Source organism: Lactuca saligna, chromosome 1 (assembly GCF_052625555.1).
Source record: "Lactuca saligna cultivar CGN05327 chromosome 1, ASM5262555v1, whole genome shotgun sequence".
Classification (NCBI taxonomy): domain Eukaryota; kingdom Viridiplantae; phylum Streptophyta; class Magnoliopsida; order Asterales; family Asteraceae; genus Lactuca; species Lactuca saligna.
This window is the reverse complement of record NC_136417.1, coordinates 76,778,088-76,805,244: the sequence shown is the minus strand read 5'-3', so window position 1 is coordinate 76,805,244 and position 27,157 is coordinate 76,778,088. Positions and strand designations below refer to the sequence as shown.

At 35.4% G+C, this 27,157-nt stretch overlaps 1 protein-coding gene and 1 pseudogene across 1 annotated transcript; both read right to left on the bottom strand.

The window, feature by feature from the left end:
* Nucleotides 1-9,086: 9,086 nt before the first annotated feature.
* LOC145008750 (secreted RxLR effector protein 161 pseudogene) lies at nucleotides 9,087-9,815 on the bottom strand (annotated as a pseudogene).
* A 13,504-nt stretch (nucleotides 9,816-23,319) lies between these two features.
* Nucleotides 23,320-26,191, bottom strand: LOC144999706 (F-box/FBD/LRR-repeat protein At1g13570-like). Its single transcript, XM_078958853.1, has 4 exons — nucleotides 26,131-26,191; nucleotides 24,943-25,772; nucleotides 23,829-23,993; nucleotides 23,320-23,754 (listed from the first exon to the last, which is right to left on the bottom strand). Exons 2-4 carry the CDS (start codon nucleotides 25,615-25,617, stop codon nucleotides 23,464-23,466), a joined length of 1,131 nt encoding a protein of 376 aa, XP_078814979.1. The 5' UTR covers nucleotides 25,618-25,772; nucleotides 26,131-26,191; the 3' UTR covers nucleotides 23,320-23,463.
* Between the last annotated feature and the right edge of the window lie 966 nt (nucleotides 26,192-27,157).

Below are 27,157 nucleotides of genomic sequence, written 5' to 3'. Positions count from 1 at the left end.
TCACTTTCATAAAATGTAGTTGTGAGTCTCATTCCAAAAACCGTGCATAATTGCATGCATGTTCCTTGTTTCCTTTTGTTACACTTGGAAAGAGTGTGTTCCCAGAAAATCCAATATTTTCATAAAACATAGTTATGAGTCTCATTTAAAAAACCATGCATAATTGCATGCATGTTCTTTGTTTCCTTTTCATACACTTGGAAAGAGTGTGTTCCCAGAAAATCCTATATTTTCTGTATATAAAAGAGTTGTGTTCTCATAAAACCTATATTTTCTTTATATAAAACAGTTGTGATCCCAGAAAACCTATATTTTCTGTATATAAAAGAGTTGTGGTCTTAAGACCCTAAGACCAGAGAGGTGAATTCAGTTTACAATGTAAATGAAAGATACTTTGGTGTTTTATAAGAAAAACTAGTAGGGAGTATATTCCTTGTAAACCCCAAGTTAATATAATCCTACTAATATGACTAATTCTCCTGTCTTAACGTTCTTCAGGCGTCAGTTTCTAATAACATATTTGTCACCCTAGGCTAGCCCAGTCTAGCTGTACCAAACAGCTCAGGTGTGGGGTGTCAACCCCGTATAGATCTATACAAAAATTCCCGCTCTACCTCCAAGAGACTCTGGTTATAACTATAGTACTTCCGGTGTACGCTAGGTAGGTACAATGAAGGAAAATTTCACAAGAGCCTTAACAGATTCACGAGAACTATAACTCTTTTACTTGAAAACAGGATAGTTATACCGTGAAGTACTTATACATATTTATGAAAAGTGTGATTTGTGACTTCCAAACTATACCAATTATAGTTTATCTCGTAGGTTTGAAACTATTGATGCAATCGTTTATAAAAATATAAAGATGTATTTCAACATGAAAATATGATATAAAAAAATAGTATTTAGGTATTAAAACGCACTAGATGACTATGATGAACCAAATTTTGCTAGTAAAGTTATCTTTTTAATAAAGGTTCCCAAAAGCCTTGTAGTTTGCAGATCTTAACTTTTCTTATGATTTTATAACATTGATCATATTAATTTTGTTAATATATATATATATATATATATATATATATATATATATATATATCACAAATATTTATACCAAACTACAGTATGCTTTAATTTGTACAAATAATAATTTAACCTTAGCTTAAAGATGACAAATTTGTAGTTATTTGTGGGATAAACATAGTTTAACTTGTATTCCCCCCGAAAACATTGAAAAACATTCAAAATATGGGGGTATGAACTCACTTTGGTTTGGATTTGTGGGTTGATATGAAGAGATGTTGAGCAGTTTCCAAGCCTAAACACTTAGATGGAGTTGATGATCTTCCTTGAGAGTAATGATATCGTAAAGGTTTTTAATACATAATGGTATGTGTAAATGGAAGGAAATTAACATGATAAGGTGTACGATCACTATACAAATTCGAAGTACTTACTAGGATTTAGGAAATTTCTTGAAGAATTTAGTATCCTAAGAACTTGACACTTGACTCTCAGAGAGAAAATTTTAGATTTCTCGGTAATGGGATATGATAAGTCTGAGATGGAAGGAGGGGATTTTGTTTCTTAATAACAGGGTAAAAGTGGATACGATGCTTCCTTAGGTTACTAGAGGATTACGCTTAGTTATTTGATGGTTAATATGAGTTTAACTGTGCTTGCCATGGAAAGGGGTGAAATGTCACACCTTAAAGTCAAATATAATTGTCTTTTTCCTTCCCTAATTCGTAAACCCCTTAAGATATGAAGTTGTTTTCGAATTATAGGTGGTCCACCAAGGGTGTTTACACCCTAGGATGGTTTTCACTTGAGTTTTCGCCCACTAGGTGGTCCACCAAGGGTGTTTATGCCCTAAAGTGAGTTTCCTTAAGTGTTTACGCCCTAGCATGGATTCCTTAAAGTTTTTACTCCCTATTCATGGCCCATTATGGTGGTTTTCGTCATAGGTGGAGTTCTAGGGCCAAATTCATTAAGTAAATGCTTATGGGTGCTATATTGTTGACTTTGACAAGAGTGCATTCAATCATGGTTCCATAAAGCTTATTAAATATATTTATATCCATATATGTTAGCTTAAGTCCTTGTTCCTATGGCCTTCCATGTTCTATGGTGTGTGGGAAACTAGGCTAAATACTAATAGACAATCTTTTAATCCAAGATTCTTATTCAAATTCATTTGTCTAGTTTGCGTTGATAAACTAGTTTATTTTCAAGAGGTTACCTTATATGTGATTTCTATTGTGTATACTTCCATGTATAAGCAACTATGCCCTTTTAGTTCTCAAGGCTTTTGTTATAATAGGGTTACACTTTAGACCTCGCTTGATCCAAATATTTTGGATTGTCATAGGAATCATATCGGATCCTCTAAGTCCTAGTCATAAAATACTCTTGAAGCTTGCTCAATAGCAAAACAACTACACTAAATGCAATAACATCATACATATCCTTGTGCGAAATCCTCGATTTCAGACATCCAACACCTTGCGTGCAACTTCGCCTTACCCATACTCTCCCCAGTATGGCTAATCAATTCTCACGCTGACCTTCTATACACTGCACCCGCTCATAAGACTTCCACAAACCCTAAAACACTCATATACTATAGTCATACATAACATTGGATCCTATAGACAGTCAAATAACCGATCCTACTCAAAGCCCACAACCAGACATGGAACAGGAAATAAAATCAAACCAAATATTCTCAAGCCATAGAATCTTAGTTATGTACAACTATGATGCATACACTAACCAACTATAGTAATGATGTTAATTTCATATAAGGAAAATCCTAGGCTATCAAACATTATATAATCAAACAATTCTATCATGAAATTCCTAAAGATCCCTAGCCTAGCACTAGCATACTATTCTAACATATCAAATAATTGTACGGTGTTTTGGGGTCTGCTTAATGGCTCTGGCTGATCGTACACTTCACATCCTCCTTTAGTATTTTGAAAACCATTTTGAAAACCCTTTTCCCTTAGTTTGAGATTAGATTCACATGAATGTTCCTCCAGTTCCCTCAAACCAAGGCTCTGATACCAACATCCAAAAAATTCACAAAATAAATTTTAAAACTTTTTGATATTCAAAAACCATTATTTATTACAGTTACGTTTTCAAAATAGTTTCATATCAGAGTATCCCAGAAATCTAGGTGAAATATGAGGAAGTGTACATCATGCCTTCACCTTTCTGCGCTCATCAGAAGAACCTGAAATAATAATCGATAAATGTAAGCGTAAAGGCTTAGTGAGTTACCCCCAAAATAGCAACACCATACAAACCAAAACAATATCATATCAAACTGTTTTGGGGTCTGCTTAATGGCTCTGGCTGATCGTAGACTTCACATCCTCCTTTAGTATTTTGAAAACCATTTTGAAAATCCTTTTCCCTTAGTTTGAGATTAGATTCACAGGAATGTTCCTCCAGTTCCCTCAAACCAAGACTCTGATACCAACATCCAAAAAATTCAAAATTCACAAAAAAAAAAATTTAAAACTTTTTGATATTCAAAAACCATTATTTATTACAGTTATGTTTTCAAAATAGTTTCATATCAGAGTATCCCAGAAATCTAGGTGAGATATGAGGAAGTGTACATCATGCCTTCACCTTTCTGCGATCAGCAGAAGAACCTGAAATAATAATCGATAAATGTAAGCCTGAAGGCTTAGTGAGTTACCCCCAAAATAGCAACACCATACAAACCAAAACAATATCATATCAAACAGTATGTATAATGAGCATTCATCCTGACTAGACCACCTCCCAGGACCTACAGTCTATCTCGATTGCTCCCGAGCCAACAACATTTCTGGACTGTATCGTAGGGCCTACAACCTATCTGGACCACTCATCGGGATTTCAGCATGTCTGGACCACCTTGAAGGGACTTCAGTCTATCCGGACCGCCCCTGGCCTGTTGGCCTTTAGCTCACAGTAGGACCGCCTCAACCAAACACACATATATATATCGACATACACATAACACATAAACAATCCATAAATTGGCACAGATCATATAGATCACTAAGCATAACATCATCCTATCTACCAGGATACCGATCTAACATATCATAATATCATAACAATATCCTATCTACCAGGATACCGATCTAACAAATCATAACAACATACAAGCATACTATAATTAGGATAACAATCGAAAGGGCCGACCTTGGTGCCTTATACCCTGTTGATATAGTGACGAGAACTCACCTCATAGTGTTGAAGTCCCGTGGGGAAAACCCTAGCTATTGGATGATAGATTCCCGAACTATTAACATCAAACAACTGCTAATTGGGTTCCAATACATAACCATAAGTTCATGCTTGGGGTAAAATACTACTTTACTCCGAACTTATATTGATTCAAGCCCAAGGGACAAACTCACACTCCAAAGGCCCAAAAGTCACCCAATGGACCAAAGCCCAATATATGGCACAATTTTCCAAATTAGGCCCAAACCTCTTCATGGTCTCATCTTAAGGCCCAACAATTTATTCTAGTCCAAAACTTGGCATTCCGATGGTCCAATATCTTAAAATCATTAAGGCCCACTTATGGCCCATCTATGGCCTAATTTTCCAAATTAGGCCCAAGCCCCTCAAATGGTCTTTACCCTAAAGCCCATCTAACTATTTTAGTCCATATACTTGTTCTTGGATGGCTCATCAATAGCCCAATCACCAAATCCCAAAAGAAAGGCCCAACTCAAGGACCAAGCAAAATTAGGGTTTTCACATACAATGACGATTAGGATTATGTGTTTCTTACTTAACCCATTAAGGACTTAATCCATTAATTCCATCACTTTACTATATAAATCATACAGTGTGATCGTGTGTAATCCAATTCCAATGGACTAAAACATGGGTTCCAATAAGTCCAAATTAAAATCTCAAAGATTAGGATGTTCTAAACCCTAATCAGGGTTTCCAACCCAAAACACACAAATTAGACCATTTATTAAGCTTTTACGTTAATTAATTGTTAATTAAGTTGGACACGACCCACTACCACCTCGGCTAGTCGTGGTCAATGGCGGCCACGGCAGCGGCCACCACCTTGTGGTGGTGGTAATGAATTTAGGCTAATTATGTCCAAGCATCTAAATTAACAATCCAAACACACAATGCACACCGCGACCCAACACGACGGCTGGTGGCGGCAGCCACCACCTCACGGTGGTGGTGATGGATTTTTCCTTGAGTATTCCATCCACAATACAATGATACAACATACATACAACAATATCCAAAATACTAATAATAAATTATACACACACATAGCCTCCGTTGTGGTGCCAGGATGTGGTCGGAGATGCTAGCCACCACCTCATGGTGGTTGTCGTGGCTCTTTTGTGATTTCTAGTTAATTAACGACACACATATGATTTCTGTTTGTGAAATAAACCCAACCACCAACCTGGTGGTGTACGAGGGCGAAAGTGACATAAGAAGGTGGCTAAAGACGGTGTTAATGGCGACAACAACCATGATTGGCTAGCATGACAATTCTTCACAACTTGCGCTCATCAGAAAAGACATAGTTTTATCCTGTTACAGCAACACACATGTACCCACTTTGCGATTCGACGAACCTAACCACCATTCCACGGTGGCATGCGGCCGACGGAGGGTGTCAGCGGTGTTGACCAGCCTCCAGATGGCATCGATGATGCAGCCACCAGGAGAGAAATGAAGAGAGGAGAAGGTGTTTCGAACCCACTGAGTACTGTAGCAGCAGCAACAACGGAGAGGAACTTGTCGTGGTCGCAATTGATAGCTCCGTCTTCAACAGCAACGACACAATGGCAGTTGGAGGTGAGAACCCGACAGCACCCGAAGATCGCCCGTTATCCCCTATTGGTCTTCAGTATCTCTGGTCATGGTAGATGTCATTAGTGGTCTTGGTTGATCAGAACAACAAGGGAGTCGGGTGGTGACGGATGGACAATGGAGAAAGGAGGTAGCGGCCGGTGTTTAGAAGTAGGGTTAGGGTTAGGGTTGAGAGGGTGATGAGTTTCCCGTTATATTCCCAACTCACATAAAAATCATCCCATAATGACACAAAATAGTCCCTCATTCTCTTCTTTTCTTTCAACTTAAGTCCAAATGTTACCAAATGGCCCCTCCTCTACAAAACCTTCTCAACTAAGTTCCAGAATTTACCTTTCAGTCCTTGCCGCCAAGAGTCTATTGAATATAAGTCCAATACTTACCTAACACCCCCTGACTTCTAAAAATCTTTACAAATTAAACCCGCAATTACACTTTAACCCCCCGAAGATTCAAATCTTATCATTTGGCTCTGCGAAATTAACACTCTACTAGTTATTCCAGTCATAGGCTGTGGGCCTAGTGAACATGATTGATCATTACTTCTGTTTGTGGTACTATCGGTATTGGCGCGTTGATAGAAATCAGGAGGCTCACAAATCAACTTTAGATAAAGAGGACATATAATGTTTGTTGGAGTATCATTCATGCATCGAAAAGTCACTGCAGAAGGTTAGTGTTGTAAATCTCATTGTTCGTAAGCTATTATTAGGGTTCCGATTATCAAGATTGGGTATCAATTAGGAAGTCTCGAATCATATAGTTCTTGGTGAATGTCCCGAGTGATTTGCCAGGTAGTGGTACACTTGAGTTGATAAGGATTGGAGGCAAATGTGAAAAATTCTTTGATTTCTCATCTTTGCTCATAGGAGCAGTGGTTAGAAATGGCTAGTCAGGAAGTGAAGGGTTATTAAAGGCTTTTGGTTCATATTCTGGATTTCGAATTGGTGGACAATTCGCAATCGAAATGTTTTGAGGAACTTTTCTGCATGTTTTGGTGGTGTCTCCAATTAGGGACTGGGGGTAGATTCATGGATTGACGTCCTTCAACCTTAAGGAAGAATTTACGAGAAATTTTATGAGTGGCCATTTTTTAGTTGACTTTTGGTGGAACTTGCATTGGGAATCATGTGTTTATTCGTTCCAGGCTTGTATTTTAGTGAGATATGGGATAAAGAACCTGTATGCCCAGGGCATCATTTGGAGGGTTCAGGGTATAAGGGGATGTTTTCAATAATGATGAAAAAAGCCTTATGTGGTTGTGATTTGGAATGCCTCTATCGATGTGAAGGTCGTGCAAGTTATGGGGTTTTAAAACTATAGCATCAATGTATCAACCTGACAGTTAAGGAAATCAGTATCTTGTTTTCCATTGTGTTCATGAAATCGGTAGTAGTTAAGGGTCTACAATTCTATTCTCTAGTAAGAACCTCAGGCAATAAGAAGTTGAGTAGATAATTTGATGGATAATTGAAGTGGAATTGGCATTGGTTCTGTATGGGCAGTCTGTCATGGAGATTGACCAATTCAAGATTTCAAATTCGGTTCTCTAGTAAGAACCTCAGGCAATAAGAAGTTGAATAGATAATTTGATGGATAATTGAAGTGGAATTGGCATTGGTTCTGTATGGGCAGTCTGTCATGGAGATTGACCAATTCAAGATTTCAAATTTCAAATCGGTAGTAGTTAAGGGTCTACAATTCTGCTCTTTAAAAGCCAGTTCTTTCATTGTAGTCCATCTGTATCTCCCATTTTTTGATATAATGCTCGTCCTTACAACATCATCAAATGGGAGCCACTCTAAGATCGAGTCTATCAAGTGTTATGGCAAGTTACTGATTTTATCTTCTTCAGCACAAGTTACAAACCCCCTCCTCTTATATATCTCTGTCGTTATATATATATATATATATATATATATATATATATATATATATATATATATATATATATATATATATATATATATATATATATATATATATATATATATATATATATATATATATATATATATATATATATAAGAAGTAATTGCAAAGGACAAATGAAGGAAAAAAAAAATAAAAAAAAAAACATAGAACAACTTGACGTTACTGATACTCTCCTAATTTCCTTGTATTATAGAGTTTTTTGGTTTCGGGTGTGGTAACATAAGTAATAAGTAAATAAATGGTTTTATTGTAGCAATAAGGCAAAACCTAGCTTAAATCAACTTAAAAGTAATGAATTACATGGCTACATCAGATTCTTGATTTTGTTTCCTATAGATACATGACAATTGGCAACGATTCCATAAAAAAGAGTTTTTGATTTCAACTGGAATGAAAAGAAGAAATCATAAACAGTATAACTTTCAACTTATAAGCAATGAATTACATGGCTAAATCAGATTCTTAATTTTGTTTCCTATAGATACATGAAAATTGGCAATGATCCAGAAAAAAGAGTTTGCGATTTCAACTGCAATGAAAAGAAGAAATCATAAACAGCATAACTTTCAACTTAAAAGTAATCAATGACATGGCTAAATCAGATTCTTGATTCTGTTTCTATAGATACATAACAATTGGCAACGATTCCAAAAAAAAAGAGTTTGCGATTTCAACTAGAATGAAAAGAAGAAATCATAAGCAGCATACCTTAAACAAAGTCTCTCATATGATTTTCAAAGAATAAAATAGTACAGAGGTTTGCGAAGTACAAACTTACCCGCCATCGGTTTTTTATCTTTCATCGATAAACTGTCAAAGAATTGGGGACGTTCGGTTTGCTGCCCTACAACGCCTACATCAAATATATATAGGTATGTTGGTTTATTGCAGGGGTAATAAATACTTTTATTACCAAGATAGGAAACAAAAAACAGCGAAGTGGACTAAACAGTTTTAAAGAAAGGGTAAAACTGGAATAAATAGTTTTAAAAAAAGTTGTATAGTGAACACAGAAGATACAGTGAAGAAGTAGTAGGCACAGGGGATAATTGAGGCAACGTGTTTTTTATTCACTGAACAAAACAAATAAAGTTGGGAGTAACTAACAACGTACATTTCCCTATGTATTTAAACTAGAGCTTAACTAAAGACTAGGAAACAAATTTGACTAGATGTTGTAGACCAGGGACCACTTCACTAGCTACTTTGATTTATTCTAAAGCTAATAAAAAAATGCATAAAACAATAATTCTGAATTATTCTTAACATTTTCCCCATTAATTCTGAATTTCCTTGACCCCAATTAAGTCCCTCATCTCTTCATGCTTCACTCTTGCTAGGGACTTTGTGAGAATGTCTGCTTTTTGGCTCTTCCCACACTCATGAGTCACTATAATTTCTCCATTTTCAACACACCCTCTGATAAAATGATTCCTGATGTCAATATGTTTGCTCCGACCATGAAATACAAGGTTTTTCATCACATCAAGAGCTGATTGGTTGTCTACAAACAGTGTCACATGTGGTACTCTTTGACCTGTGATTTCTGCAAAAAGTCTCCTTAGCAATATGCCCTGACAAGCTGCCATAGTGGCAGCAATAAACTCAGCTTCACAAGATGAAAGTGCCACTACCCTTTGCTTTTGAGATGCCCATGTGTCCAAGTTTCCATTTACATAAAACGCCATTCCTCGTGTGCTTGTTCTGTCATTTACATCTTTGGCCAAGTCACTATCAGTATAGCCTAGAATTTTGACATTTTCTCCTCCTTTAGAATAGACTAAACCATGGCTTAAGGTTCCTTTAACATATCTAAGGATTCCTTTTACAGCTTGGAGGTGTTTTATGGTGGGCTTCTCCATAAATCCACTAACTACACCAACAACAAAGGTTATATCAGGTCTAGTGTAAGTGAGATTCCTTAGGCAGCCAACAATGCTTCTGTACTCAGCTGGATTTACCAGCTCTGCATCTCCATCCTTGGTCAAAGAGAGTTTATGCTCCATTAAACTTTTGGTGGGATTGCAGTCTAACATGCGAGTTTTGACCAGAATGTTCTTAGTATCACCTTCCTGCTTTAATGTGATCTTTTGTCTTGTTGGTTTACTTCATTTCCCAGGTAGTATGACAGTAAACCAAGATCACTCAATTCAAATTTGGCCTTCATCTCCTTCTTGAACTCCTTTATGTTTTCTGGATTGCTACCTGTCACAAGTAGATCATCTACATACACTCCAACAATCAGACTGCTACCATTCTTTGTTCTTTTATACACAGAGTACTCTTGGGCACATCTTTTGAAACCCAAATTCTTCAGATATTTGTCTAGATATGAATTCCAAGCTCTAGGAGCTTGTTTTAAGCCATACAGGGCTTTAGTGAGTTTATACACTTTTCCAGGTTCATCCTTCTTCTCGAAACCTTGGGATTGTGAAACATATACCTCTTCATTTAAATACCTATTCAAGAATACCAACTTCACGTCCATGTGATGCGAGTTTTGACCAGAATGTTCTTGGCATAACCTTCCTTATTTAATGTGATTCCTTTGTCTTGTTGGTTTACTTAAATTCCCAGGTAGTATGACATTAAGCCAAGATCACTCAATTCAAATTTGGCCTTCATCTCCTTCTTGAACTCCTTTATGTTTTCTGGATTGCTACCTGTCACAAGTATATCATCTACATACACTCCAACAATCAGACTGCTTCCATTCTTTGTTATTGTCTACACAGAGTACTGTTGGGCACATCTTTTGAAACCCAAATTATTCAGATATTTGTCTAGATATGAATTTCAAGCTCTGAGAGCTTGTTTTAAGCCATACAGGGCTTTAGTGAGTTTATACACTTTTCCAGGTTCATCCTTCTTCTCGAAACCTTGGGATTGTGAAACATATACCTCATCATTTAAATGCCTATTCAAGAATACCAACTTCACATCCAGGTGATGCACACGCCACCCATTCGAGCCTACAAGAGACAAGATGACTCGAACTGTTTCTATTCTTGCCACTAGAGGAAAAACTTCTTCATAATCAATGCCCTACTTTTGAACGTAACCCCCTGCCACAATCCTTGCTTTGTGCTTCACAATCCTTCTAGTTGGGTCACGTTTCACTTTTAAGACCCATTTCAATCCAATTGGCTTCCTTCCTCTTGGGAGTGCGACTAAGCTCCAAGTGTTGTTTTTTTCAATTGAAGCTATCTCATCGTTCATAGCCTGTATCCATTCCTTCTTTCAGCTGGCTTCACTATAGCTTTCAGGTTCTTCTTCACTGCTCATCAACATGAGTTCTTCTGGTGATAGTTCAATTTCATCGGTGTTTTCATATAAGTCGGAGAGTACGCGGTATCATTTTGGGGCACCACCACCAGTAGAGCTTGAGGTGGTACTTGGAGTTGCTACGTGAGTTGAGGGATTTGGTGTAACAGAGGAAACAGGTGTACCCGGTGGCGTGTTACCGTGTGTAAAGTGGGTGATTGGGTTGGCTGTTGAATTAGTGGACTGAATTGATTCGGCCCAGACTTCATTATTATTGGGTGCCCCAATTTAATTCCCAGCTGTATCTGACCCGCTTACGTGCTCAGAAGTGTCCGATACCCATTCTCCATTGTTGCTGTAATACTCTTCACTAAACACGAAGACTTCGACGGTGAAGGATATGTCTAGTGATGATTTGATCTTCAACGAAATCTGCCATTCCCATCTTCGATTTTCCTCAAAAATAACATCCCTGCTCACATATATCACACCAGTATTAGGGTCTAGTAACCTGTGAGCCTTTGAGCCTTTCTCAGTGCCTAGATATACTACTTTCTTACTCCGATCATCCAATTTCTTGTGGTGATTCTTTACTATTTTCATATGATCAACACAGCAAAAGACTCTCAGGTGACCTACATGTGGCTTTCATCCAGTCCATAGTTCATATGGTGTAGTCCCATCTAGAGCTTTGGTGCTTAGGTGGTTTAATACATACATCGCGTGACTCACTGCCTCGCCCCCATAATATATCAGGTACCGCGATTTCCTTTAGACAACTCCTGGCCATCTCTAGCACCGTCCGGTTTCTCCTATCTACTACCCCATTTTGCTGTGGGGAGTAGAGTGCGGTGTATTGATGTTCCAATCGAGCTTCATTGCAGTACTCCACAAACTGCTTCGACAGGAACTCACCTCCACGGTCTGTTCTTAACACTTTTAGTTTTTCCTAGTTTCTTTCTCCACTTTGCTTTGGAAATTCTTGAAGGTATGGAAGGCTTCATATTTTATCTTTATTAAGAACACCCACATCACCCTGTTGTAATCATCAACTAACAGCATAAAATATTTGTTGCCTGCATGTGTTGGAGGTGAGACTGGTCCATATAGGTCGCCATGGACTTGTTCCAATTTCTTCTTAGCCCTGAAATTTATGCTTGCTGGGAACGTATTTCTTGATTGCTTTCCAGCCAGGCAGCCTTCACACAGTTTGGATGGTATGACCATCTTTGGTATTCCTTCAATTATTCCCTTATCTGACATGGACTTCAAAGCAGTGAAGTTTACGTGACCTAGCCTTGTATTCCAAAGCCAGGTTGCGTCATCAATTTTGACAGTTAGGCACTTTGAATTGACTTCTCTTAGCTCTATCTTGTAGAGACAATTTTGTGACCTTTGTACCCTCATAAGCAGCCTCATTTTTGAGTCAAGTCCTTATCAAAATTGATGACGCAACCTGGCAGAAAACAATTTGGTGACCAAGTCCTTAACTCTACCTGTAGCAAATGCTATGGGTTGGGAAGCTATGAAGGAGCTTCTGCTTGCAGAGTATTGCTCTTGGGGAGAAATACAGAAGCTAGAACATGAACTCTGGAACCTTAAGATGAAGGGTTCTGACATAGCCACTTACACTTCAAGATTCGATGACCTGGCATTACTCTGTCCGGGAATGGTTACCCCGGAGAGTAAAAAGATTGAGAGATTCATCTGGGGATTGACCCAGGCAACAAAAGGGAATGTCTTGGCTGCGAAGCCAGACACCTACTACAGCGCTAAGTGTCTTGTGCAAATCCTAATCGATCACGAATACAACTCTGATGAGGAGGACACCACTCCTGAGTAAGTTAAAAGTGGATGTGGAAGTAAAAAGAAATTCTGAAACAAACGGAAGGCCCATAGTACGCAAGGTTCCTCTAAGAAATAGGAAACGGTAGCAGTCCATGCTGCTACTGCCCCTGTTGCTGTCTCAGCTGTTGGATCCACGACCCAAACTCCTACCAGTGGATACACCGATACCCTTCCTTGGTGTGGTAAGTGCAACTACCATCACCGTATCCCTGGTCCATGTTGGGAAAGGATCTGTGACAACTGTGGCAAAAAGGGCCATCCTTGAATTCATGTTGTTATCCTTGAATTCGAAAGGGTCGCCTGTCTAGATCTTTCCCCGAACCGACTCTCGTGATCTTCGGCATCAAACCTTCGTATCACTTCATACTTTAAAGCTTGAAAAGTTTTCCTGATAAGAATCGACACGTATCCCTCGTTCCTGTGATCATCGTGAAACGAGAAGTCTGCGGCTCTTTTTCCTAAATGTCTTTCCTGAAGGATTCCGAGAATTCCTTCCGAACGTATAGCCAAGTCTCACACCGGCCTAATCTCTGGAACTACCTCGTGACCGAACCTCAGTAAGAATGATCTATCCAAGACGGTGACCAAGAATTGATATGATCACTACGGGTTAGTAGTGGTACCCTTTCAGTCAAATCATTCTCCTTGATCATATAACTAAGTAAAGCAGACATACTCGTGAACCTTTCCAACAAACTAAGGCGATTGGGTCCCATCGATTATTATCGCCTGCATATCCATAAATTTCTTCTAGAACCATCAGACCCTTCGTGATCCTCGTAGAATCAATTCCGCAATCTTCAAACTTCGGCTACCCGTAGAACTTAGTAACATACACCCAGTACTTCACGTCTCGAATCCTTAGAAGTACCTACCCGACGAAACCCTAGTGATTTCTTTGAGGAGATCAAAGTCATCAAGGGTTGGAACCTCCATGGGAAAACCAATTGAGATTATGGATTGAGAGAGTTAATGTACGAAACAAAGACACGTCCCGATAGTGAGGGTTCCCTGGAGCGCCCAACGGAGACCCGATTCCACTTGAGAACGTGAAGATCCGAGGCAACAATTCTATCCATATCTCATTCCAATTCATGATCTATATCTTAATCTTTGAATTTCGGGACGAAATTCCCTCTAACGGGGGGATAATGTAAGAACCCGAAGTTTTCCATCGTCGAAAAACCCATTCTACCCGTAAAAATTTGCCGTTTGTCAATTCGTTCTGTTTTGTTTTGGGTTAAATTATTTAAAATTGTATGTTTAATTGATGCTAATGAGTGTCCAAACCTCTTAGGAACTCATGAACTTAGCCCAAAATGTTTATTTCAAAAATATTAGAAACGTCCCGTCGGGTTACGGAAACTTAATCGGGTGCAACCTAAAGCCCCGTTTAATGCCGGTATCGGGTAAAATTCCACCGTGTCCAAGTTTTGTAACCTATATAAACGTGTTAAACCTTTCATTTGAAGCTTTTGCTTCCTCTCTCTACTCTCTCTCTAACCTATCTCCTAAATCTAAGTTCAAGGGTCCAAAACTCAAATTTAAGGCCTCAAATCTCTAAGGTACCTTCCTAAACTCATTGTATAGCATATTTGGCCTTCAAATTTGGGATTAAAACATGAATTAAGGTCTTGTATATGAGTTTACAGCCCTGGAAGGAGCTTGGGCCGTAAACACATAGTAAGGGGTTTTTTATGCCTTTAAACCCCTCCTAAACAATTTTGAGACTTAGATATGGCTAAATGACTTCATGGAATGGACTTAGAACACTTCAAACATGAATTTTGAGGGATTTGTATGAGTTTACAGACAAGGCATGTGCTTGGGCCGTAAACTCCTCAAACATGGGTGTCAACTCATTTCCAATGTGTTAGAAAGCCATCCAACACCACCAAAGTCCTTAGAATAAATCATAGATCCAACCAAAAATAGTTTTGGGGCCTTAAACTCATCCAAACCCATCATTTGAGAGTTTACGGCCATAACATGTGTCCCATGGCTGTAAACTCCTAAAAATATATCAATTGGTGCCCCAAATTCACTTCAAGGCTTGTAGGGATTTTTAGAATCACATGTGATTGATTAAGGACCAAAAACATTAAGGATTCTATGTATGGGGTCGTTTATGGCTGTAAACTCCATGTTTGCGGCCGTAAACTCCAATAAATGGTCCCTATGTGAGTTATAATCCAATCCAAAGTCAAAAACCAAAGTCTAGCATTTATCCCTAAGTGTTTGAAGCCATTTTGCACCATAAACCACCCCACCATGAGTTTACGGCCGTAAACTCATGGGGAATGGGTGTTATGGGCCGAAAACTCTTGTATGAGTTTACTCTTGGGGAGTAAACTCAAATTCCAAGTCCCTAGTGCCATTACACGTCCGTAGATGTCACTCGGGTCCTTCCAAACACTTGAAATGGGGTGTTTCCGCGACTAAAAGTGTTTGTCCCTAACAATTAAATAATCTACGTCCTAATTAGATACAAATGTGTATCTTTTCATTATACATAGGAATCTCGTACGTTTGCAAGCCCCGAACCAACGTATAGCATCCGAAATCGTCACATTTCTCGTCCGGTGAGTTCATACCCCTACCCTTTTTCAATGGTTTTTCAATGTTTTCAGGGGGGGAATACAAGAAAACTACAAATGTTTTCAATACATAACATTGATTTATTTCAAATAACATCTGGAAAACTATAAATACCTTTACCCCTTATGTATTATGCTGAGCATAAGGGATGATTTATCAACTACAACTATAAGAATTTCAGTTAAGGAAATAACCAAACTAATCAAATTATTATGGGAATAATTTGGGGTTCTTTAGTTCTTGTTTCATCACGTACCAATATGTATACAAAGTTATTAGATAAACTATGTCCGGTTCAGTTTATCTCCGTTTCATTTTGAGTGTATTGCCAGATGATTTCATTGTATATAGCTGTATTCACTGTATGATGTTTCATAATCTTATGTATGTTTGATATCATATGAGAACCCTGCGAATAGTTTAGTACTAGTTCGTGAGTTCGTCACTACCCTTTATGGATGATCAGTAAATCCTCCCCGGAAGTGCAACCAGAGTCTCCTGGAAGGAGAGCGAGGAATTTGTGAATAGATCTATTCGGGACTGACAATCCCACACCTTAACTGCTAGCTACAGTTAGGCGGGCACGCTTGGGGTGACAAATTCTTGGATATCATTTGACGCCTGACAAGCGTTAAGGAGGTCTCTTTGTTGTATCAGCATGGTTACCCGACTCACAATACGTATTAATATAAGCTTATTCACAGTATCGCTTTGGGTTCGGTTTGACTATGTTTCGATTCCATATCTACCTTCTATCTATAGTTTCCATATCTAGTACGGGATGATAATCCCATGATTTTCAGTCTATTGATCTTAGATCTAATGTGGGATGGTAGTCCCAGGGTCTTTAACTCATATCTAGTACGGGATAGTAATCCCATGATTTCAACCTACATCTTATACGGGATGGTAGTCCCAAGGTTTTGAAACTATATCTAATACGAGATGATAATCTCATGGTTTTGAATCTATATCTAGTACGGGACAGTAGTCCCATGGTTTCCAATCTATATTTCCATGAATACTAAACTATATTGTATCTAGTACGGGATGGTAGTCCCATGGTTTTCAATCTATATTTTCATGTATATCAAACTGTCTTGTACATAGTACGGGATGTGAGTCCCATGGTTTTCAAACTACTTTCCATCTATAGATTGCACATTTCAAACTAATTCATATCTAGTTCGGGATAGTAATCCCATGATCCTCAATATATAGTTTTATGTATTAAACTATACTCCGTAATATACAACCGATCTTACATTTAGGAAAATACGGGATTTTCCTGGGGTAAAATACAACACATAAACGAATTGGTAACAAGTGATAACTAAACCAACTTTACATAAGAAAATATGGGATTTTCTTGGACAACAACCTCCTTGGTAAACTAAAGGAAACTAGTACATTTTCAAGAAACAAACATCTTATGAACTCACCAGCTTTATGCTGATTTTCAAACCGCTTGTATTCTCAGGTCCAAGTTAGACACGTACCCAGCGATATCTTTTGGTGAAGACGGAGAGCTCAAAAGACTCGTCTCAACTTTTGTTCATATGATATATGTATAACACTTGTACAATTTACTTTTGAAACAAATGTAAATTTTTATATGTAATGTAATGGTTGTTTACTTTACTTACTATGTGCATTGGATTTGATACCTAACGTGGAGTCCGCCCCGAAAATGTTTCCACCTTTGGTTTTCGGGGTGTGACAGCACTATACCCAGATTTCCTAGATTCGGTGAGTTTTGAAGCAAATAAAGAGCACTATGAAGTTGATCCAAATCACCAACTTCAAAATCTGTTAACAACAAATTGTGAAGACCATTAACCGCATGTGGAAGCCAATTCAGATTCTTTTCTGCACTCAAAAACTATGAGGAGGAAATCAGATTCTAACTTATCAGAAAAAAAATGAGATTAGATATATGGGAAAGGTGGGACCCGTTTATGCAAACTCCATTTGAGGAAGAGTAAAGGTTTAACATTAAAAAAATTACTTTGTAGCATACCTTAAGGAAATGACCATCAATAACTAGAGATCTAACTTTGGGCAAGTTAGATAACATTGTAGCCAATGTCAATATTTTGGCTCGAACAAAATCATGTATGGGTTTCATAAATACTATACTAACATCAGTAATGCAAAGGCATGGAGTATGCAATAACCGGAGCAACATGGCATCATGACAACCATAGATAAATAGCATCTGCAGGTTTGTAACCTTGATGTTGAAACTATAAACATTTGTACAGCTACTAAGGGACAACGTCTTAAGCTTGGGTAAGCTAATCTCAGTTTTGCGAAAGTTAGCTCCAAAATCAATATTCAGGAGAAAAAGAGTTTCAAGATTGATAAATCGTTCAAGCTCAAGTGGTTGATTAAAAAAACAGTTCTTCAAATCAAGTTTTGTCAATTTTAGACAAGAAAACACATTAGAGGGAAGTTCATAATGTCGATTTGAAGTAGTAAACCCGAGTTCCCTAACACTTTTTCTTGATAAGAGTAGCATCCATTTACCAACTGCTTGGTAACTATCAAGAAACATGTTTGGTATATGGAGATGAAATTTCAAGATAGGACCATTGTGAGAGGTCAAGACATGGTTTATTGTATTTATAAACCCATTACGATCAAAAGCTCCATTTTGTGCAAATTTTATAGAGAACTGCTTATCAAGAATCAACACCTTAATTTTGGTCCATCTGTACCTCCAGTATTTTGATATAATGTTGGTCCTTACAATATCTTTAATTCGGAGCCTCTCTAAGATTGAGTCTATCAAGTGCTCTGGTAAGTTACTGGTTCTATCTTCTTTAACACAAGTTAAAGACCTCCTCTTATATGTCCCTATTATTGGATTAAAAAATACAAGTTATTTCGAAAAAATGGAAGGAATAAAAAAACATGGAGCAATAAAGTGTGTTGCTCATATTAGTATTGAGAGAAAAGTCCATTGATATTATCCACAAATTTCCATTTTACGTTTCATTTCTTACAAACATGCTTACAAGGATTCCTCTTTTTCACTTTAATTTTGACAAGTTTTCATAACATAAAATGTTACTAGAAATTAAATAAATTAATTACACATTATAACTGTCATGTTCTAAAAAACACTATAATAGACTGAGAAAAGAATTGATTTATTTGCACTATTTATGAGTTAATGATTGTCATCTTTTCGGTATAGTAAGATAACAGAATTGTTTTATTTGCAGTATATGTGAGTTGATCATTATGCTTTAAATATTAACAAAGCCCTAGAAAGGGTTCACCTCTCTCTATGTTATTCATTGTATTTTCCCATGTCTACAATTTATTTGACTTATCCTCAAGCTTATAACTGAATCAATGGTTTCCCCTAGCAAAACCTAACTTATAATCACTTAAACTAATGGAATTATACTGGCAAAGCCTAGCTTAATCCCTGCCTTGCAAAGTTAACCGGCATCTAAGTACTACATAATCTTCTCAAAGTGATCGGTTTATTCAACTGGAATGAGATCATAAAGATTAGACTTCAAACAAATTGATATTAATTACTGGGACACGATATTGAGATTTCACATACGACTTTCAATGAATCAAATACATAGAGGCTTGTGAAGTAGAAACTTACGCATCATCACTTGAAGATACCATCAAAGGGAATGTCAAAAATTTTAGATGAAAAGTACTCTAGCGATATTAATTTTTTACGTGTAGACGAGAAGGTTTGTAACAACTAACAAATACTTGCCAACCAATCTAATGATCTATATCCAACCCGTATACAAATTTGAAATTTGAATGCGATCTATATCGAACACATATACAAAGGTTAAATTTGAATGCGTTACCCATATTTTTAGGGTTGTTATCTTGTATAATACGAGAATATCAATGTATATTTTTATATGGAAAAATTCCATAAAAAACACTAGGTTTTCACAAAAATTAAATTTTAATATTGTGTTATTCTTTGTCTCAAATCTGACATTCCTTTTACTAATTTGTTATAATTTTTACCGTTTAACCACTCAACTTGGTTGACATGTGAATTTTGATAATGCGTCGTGCTGATAGGGCATGATTACGTGACTCTATTCAGTGACATTATATTTTGAGTATCAAAACTGATAAATATAAAATATAGTAACTTTTATAATAGTTATTCAAAATATAGTGATTTTTATGAAGTTTCCTTATCACTATTACTTTGTGATATGTATCCAAAATTGGCCTACCAAGTGACTCATGGTTTGTAAGTTTCTTATACTTGATCATGTAATCATGGTATATTTTTTCTGGTTGTTATATTGTATGTACAATTTACCGATGCATATCTTTGACTCGGTCCCCTTTACTTCTGTTTCATCATTATAATATCGTGTGCTAATCATTTGACTTCCATTCCATTCAGAATTTGAATTGATCCCTTATCTCATCCCTCGTGAAAACCCACTGTCACATATCTACTTTATATGTCCTAACCTATCTTAGTTCATTCACAAGCTTACCTGAGAAACCAATCACCACTACCATCACATATTTCACCACTCATCTCTTACCGCCCTCTCCTTATATAATGAATAACTAATAGACTAATCTGCCCGAAAATTGTCCATTATCGCTTCCGATTCTTACATAAGCTTCTATAGAACTGTATATTAACAACTTTGAAGAAGAAAAAAAGGAGATTTAGGTAAAACTGCCTCCATCTTTTCATGTTTTCCGTGATTGGGGTGTAGAAAGGAATGAAAAAGCTATAGATGTGCTTGGTTCTTGGAAGACTCTCTCCCTCGCTCGCTAAAAAAAACCCTAGACACAAACCACTTACCACCGTGCCACCACCAGAGCACCATCACAGTTTATCCTTTCCATTGTTGGCATCGCTTTCTTTCTATAAAAGCCCTAAATGCCACCACGACGACCAACTCACTAAATCCCGTCACCGTTGTTCCGGCTTGTAGCACGTTCTTGAGATGGTTTTTCTTGCAACATATATAGAAATATTTAGTAATTTGAATATTTTTGGTGCTTATAATGGTAAGATATATTTTATATTTTGGTGTTTATAATTATGTGTGCATGTGTATGACAATTTCAATGCTTAAACATATCAAACAAAAAGTTAGATGAAAGTGAGTAGGATCTATATGGTATACAAAAGTCATTAAAGTTGCAACTAGAAGGCAAAGGTAACAGTGACGGAGCTAGGAATTTCAATACGGGGTATAATCTTTTTCTAGATTCAAAATTATCTGTTCAAAGAGTTTCTTAACATTTATAGTGTTAAATCGAAATATATATATATATATATATATATATATATATATATATATATATATATATATATATATATATAATATATTAATTTAAGCAAAAGTTACAATTGAATCTATCTAGTCATGTCTTGAAATCGGTCGATACTATTATTATCAAAAACTTGTAAAAACACATCTTTTTAAAAAAATTGAATAAACAATCGTTTACAACTTAATCATCGATGCTATTCTGTAACTTAATTTTACATGCATCATTCCGAAAAGCTATTTCTACCATTGTTGTAGTAACCGTAAATGATATATTTTGTATACTTATCATATCCCGTGTATTAAAAACATGGTATAATTTTTTATTTGGAGATATAATAACATAAAACATGTTTACGAATAATGTTTTTAAATATAAAAATCAATTTTTTGGGGATGTTATAGTACTCCACCATCCCATATAACTCCACCACTGATAGATAATAGGTTTGTTTGAGCATGTGCATGACAACAGATTCAATACTTAGATATGTTTGCCATAAATATCTCTCTCTTCTCAACTTTGTTTTTAATTTGTTATATATATATATATATATATATATATATATATATATATATATATTGTGACCAAAAAAGTTCTGTGATTTATTTATATTTGTTTTGTAATCATATTTTATCCTTATTTAACATAAAAATTAAAATTGATAAGGTTAGACAACTTTCTTTTTTGGTTGTATTTTTTCTTTTATCATTCCCAACAAAGTTGTGTGATTTATTTGTATCTGTTTTGTAATAATATTTTACCCTTATTTAACATAAAAGTTAAAATTGATAAGATTATGTAACAGGTAAAAATGGGTGATTTTATGCACGTTTTTGAAGTGGTTGGATTATATTAATTACAAATAATAGTAAGTTGTGATGGTTTTGTGTAAAATAATTGCTTGGATAAATCTGAAAAAAAGTATGTTACTACATTAATAATATTATTTAAAAACAATAATAAAAAACATCCGGAAGTTTGCTTGTATTAAAGAAATAAATATTTGGATTGTCTTTAATCCTCTCAATCCATTAAAATTTTGTTTAGATAAATTTGTTGAAATTTATAAATTGATCCTTATGTGTATGTCGACTAGAATATAAAATAAAATAAAATAAAAATAAATAGGGTTCGGGTTGGGTTTGTTTGTTAGGTCGATTTTTGTCAGCTCTATGGTTTTGGTTGTGAATAAGATAGTCTTAACCTTATCATATTTTGAAAATAAATCATTATATCATTATTTATATAAACGTTAATGGTTAAGTCTTCAAGCAAGTAAGTTAACTCGACATTTGCATTAAGAGTTAAGATCAATAAGTTCAATTAAAACTATCGTTAAGCATCAAATATACCATTGTGATTAGATCGATCATGCAAAGCATGTCAACTTTATATGTCATTGTTTAGAAGCATATTACATGGACAACTTTACATCTTACGTCCTCATGGAAGTATCAGTTAAAAGATACGCCTTTGTTTTCAATGACGTGAGTATAATATGACGTTTACACACAAAATCATATGTTTTCGATAGAAAACTATTTTTTTGAAAGGAACCATTCGTCATCGTCCCTTTTCATGGGTACACATTTATACAAGATAAGTAACTATTGATAAAAAAAACTATTCCCTAGAAAATAACTAACCCCCTCTTCCCTCGCCCCAATACTCAGTCAAAGACCAGAACAAGTTAAGATGTTATCGTAATCTGGAGTTAACATTCTAAGTGATTAATTTTAATTTCCGAAAAAAAAAAAAAGCGACACAAATGGATTTATCAACTTTTGAGAATTGTAAGAACTAAAGAATTATCAATATTTTATAACTTGGTTAATACTTAATGGTTTTTTTTTGGTTAATTTAATTGATTAATTACAATTTGCAAGGAAGGCACACAAATGGATTTATCAACTTTTGAGGATTGTAATAACTAAAGAATTATCAATATTTTATAACTTGGTTAATACTTAATGAGCTTTATGGTTTGAACGATAGTTGCAAGGAAACTATTCCTACAATGTTTTGTTTGTGGTTTGTTCTTTATACCAAATTTAGAATGCGTGTATTTGATACATATTTAACATTGAAATTTTCCCAAATTTAGAATGTTTGTATTTTTGTTACAAAACCCACCGTTTTCCCCGATTGTGTTTTATCATGTTTACCTTCAAAAACCATTGAATTATTTATTTTGTTTTATTTTTTACATTAAAGAACTAGACTCTGAAGCAAAAGTGAGATTTTTATTTACAGTTAAAAGCAAGAGATATCAACCTACTTTCCTTGTTTTGTTTATTAATTATAGCAATTTGTTTTCAAGTTTTTCTTATTATAACATTGCACTAAAAAAATAATCACACAATTATAACATTGTAATTAATATTTTGAAAAAAAAATCACAGTTTTTTTTATAGAGATTGCAGTTGATCCTCTGATTTCGAGACAACAATAAACCATTTGAAGTAATGTAAACTAAAAAAAATCCATCATACTTGACACTTCTATCGAAAATCACCCATGTCAAACAACAAATCAAGGTGAATAAAAAGAAAAACAACCAATTCCACTATGTTTACAACAACGAAAAGCATAAAAGCTAAACAACAATTTCAAGTTGAACATATTCTTATAAAACTATTTCTCGGGATTCAAGTAGATCATTTCTGCTTTTGGTGAGGCTCGAGGGAACCTCATAACTTTTTTAGCAATCGCAAATCTTCTTCGAATATTCAGACCTCGAATTGGTTTAATGGAGATCTTCTCAAGATTAGGTGAATGAGCAAGTAGAAGCTTTATAAAAAGCAATTCAACTTTTAATCCTTCTAAACATGATATCTCCACAGTCCTTAACTGTTTCAATGTATAGTCCAAGCAGTTTGGATATTCCAAATGATCTAAAGCTAGGACCACAAGATCTCGAGGCTCCTGAAAAAACATAAAAATTCAAGTCTTGTGACATATAAATAAAATATAATTTTAGTATTTTTTTAGTTAACAACCTCAAAGTGCACACGTAATGTGTCTAGATTTGGTGAGTTTCGAAGCAAACAAAGAGCAACATCAAGTTGATCCAAATCACCAACTTCAAAATCTTGCAACACTAAACACTTCAAGCTGTTCATTGATAATGGAAACCACTTTGGAATCACTGCTGCAGACAAAAACTATGAGGTGAAAGTGAGATTTTAAGTTGCATAAAAACGTGAGAATTACAACTAACGAGGGTTTTAAGACAGTTTGTTGCAACGAGAGGGACCATTTCTGTAATTTCGTTAAACATGCATAATTTCTTTAACTTTGTTTTTACACACAGGGACCAATTCTGTAACTTTTTCATATATATAGGCACTACCTGAATAACTTCGTTACACAGGGATCAATTCTGTAATTTTGTCTATTTCCTACAGAGGGACCATTTCTGTATATTTGTCATAGACAGGGGTTGTTTCTGTAATTTTGTCACAGAGGAACCATATCTGTAGCATTAGCTTTCACAGGGATCATTTCTATAATTTTGTCTATTTCCTACATACTACGGAGGGACCATTTCTGTAAATTTGTCTTAGATGGGGATCGTTTCTGTAATTTTGTCACAGAGGGACCATTTATGTAGCTTTATATTACACATGTATCATTTCTGTAATTTGTTCTATTTCCTACAAACGGACCATTTTTGTAAACGTCTTAGACGGAGATTGCTTCTGTAACTTTTTCACAGAGGGACCATTTCTGTAGCTTTATCTTACGCAGGGTTCATTTCTGCAATTTCTTCTATTCCTACAGAGGGACCACTTCTGTAATTTTGTCTTAGACGGGGATCGTTTCTATAATTTTCTTACAGAAGGACCATTTCTGTAAAAAAAATCTCAAACAGGGACCATTTCTGTCATTTTGTTTTTCAAACCGAAGACCATTTTTGTAAAAACGTTACAGCGACCATTTCTGTCATTTCATCTATTTGAATTCTGCAGGGACCAAAAAAACAATTCACTAAAAAAACCCTATAGTTTGAATTAACCTTATCAATACTCAATCGCGTATTCGCGTCTATTATATATTGGTAATTAAGGAAGAGTAAATGGAAAGCATTTAAAGCTTACTTTCGTATCATACCTTAAGAAAATTACCCTCGATTAAGAAGTCTTCAATTTTTGTTAAGCTACTTAAAAAGCTGATGGAATTTATCATCTCAACTCTATCAAAATCTTCAAAAGTCAGAAAAGATACACCAAACACAACAATTGAAGGATTTTCCAACAATTGTAGCAAATTAGCATCAGGACACGTGACTAGAATCAAACTCTTCATCTTTGTAGCCTTGATGTTGAAATTGTGAACATTCGTACACTCGAGAAAATTCAGATTCTTAAGTTGTGGTAAGTTGATCTGATTTCCACTTAAATTCTCCCCAAAATCAATATGCTCAAGAAAAAGTTCTTCAAGATTACGAAATCCTTCAAACTGAAGTGGTGGATTGAAGTAACAATTTTCCAATATCAACTCTGTTAATCCTAAACATGAAAACACATGAGAAGGAAGCTCATAACGTCGATTTGCATTAGTAAGAACGAGTTTTGTCACATTGTTTCTTGATAACAACATCATCCATTCATCAATTTCTTCGAAGCTATCAAGAATCATAGGTGGTATATAGATAACAAATTTTGAGATAGGACCCTTGTGAAGGTTTAACACTTGGTTTATGGTGCTTATATATTCATTGTAATCAAAAGCTCCATTTTTTGCAATTTTTTCATTGAAGTCGTCATCAAAAGTCAACACCTTCATTGAAGTCCATTTGTACCTCTATTTTTTTGATATGATGCTTGTTTTTATAGCATCTTCAAATGGGATCCGCTCTAAGATTGAGTCTATTAAGTGCTCTGGCAACTTACTGATTCTATCTTCTCCATTAAAAGTTACAGATCTCCTTTTACGTTTCCCTGTGATAAAAATGGGATACAAATCTAATGAAATTACATGACTAAATAATATACAGGAAAAACCTAGCTTAAACCCTTTTATACTTGCTGACATGCATAATTAGCAACTATCCGATTATGTTTCAAATCGTATGTAATAGATCTTCTCAAATCGGTTTCTTGATTTATGTTTTCCAATGGATACGTGATAATTGACAATGAATTTTACAAAAGCAGAGTTTGCGAATTCAACTGGATTGAGGAAAAGAAAGCATAATTCGACCAAAATCTCACAAATAAATCGACACAACAGTAAAAGGATATCGACATTTGTTGTACGAGAACTAAATACGTGAAGGTTTATGAAGTAGAAACTTACCCATCGAGAATGGAGATACGATCGGAGAGACCAAATTAGAATGTCAAACAATTGGGAATTTACAATTTAGGGTATGTTGCCCACCAACCATCCCCGAAATTAAATATGGACGTAATTACAAATTTGGTCTATATGTTTTTAACATTTTTTTGTTTAGGTCTAGTAAAATTTTATGTATAAATTTTGTCCTATTGCAAGATTTTAAATAGATTTTGGTCCATAAATTGTTAAATCTACCTACTTAGCTATTTTCTAGAAAATAATAAATTGGCCAACAAACTACTTTGTTTGATCTTATTTGGTCATCCATGTTTTTATTGGCATTTGCATGATCAAAATTTAAAATAGATGTCAAAGATGTTATTTTGGAAAATGTGAAAATGTTTCCGAGTAAAGTGAGGTGGCGGTTCATGTAATGCTAGCATCAATAGTGAACGTGGCACCTACATGATATTTCAGTTTTAATTATATACTAGATCCGCGTTAAACGCGGGTAATATATAAAAAATTCATATAAAGTTATAAAAAGCCGACAAATAAAAAAATAATATAAAATAACATAAAAAATAAATATCATTAAACAAAATAAAACATGAGTTGACGATTAAAATATATTTTGATTTGGCATAGTCACTATCTCAAAATCTGAACAAAATGAAAATACTTCATGAGAACAATGTGGCGGAACGACATACTCAATCGTATTTAAAATAAAAAAAAAGAGAGAACAATGTGGCGGAACGACATACTCAATCGTATTTAAAAAACAAAAAAAAAAAAAAAAAAAGTAAGGAGATTGTTTCGATAATCCCACCATTCATGTGCATCGTCATTGTAATTACTAACATCTATTTTAACCCATTGATTCTGAATTAAAACTCAAATACCCCACAAACGATCTCCACCTATAAAAAAATATCTCAATTTTCCGTCAAACTTGATAAGCATCGATGCATAAACGATCTATATCCAACCCATATACAAAGTTGAAATTTTAATGTGTTACCCTTATTTTTAGGGTTGTTTT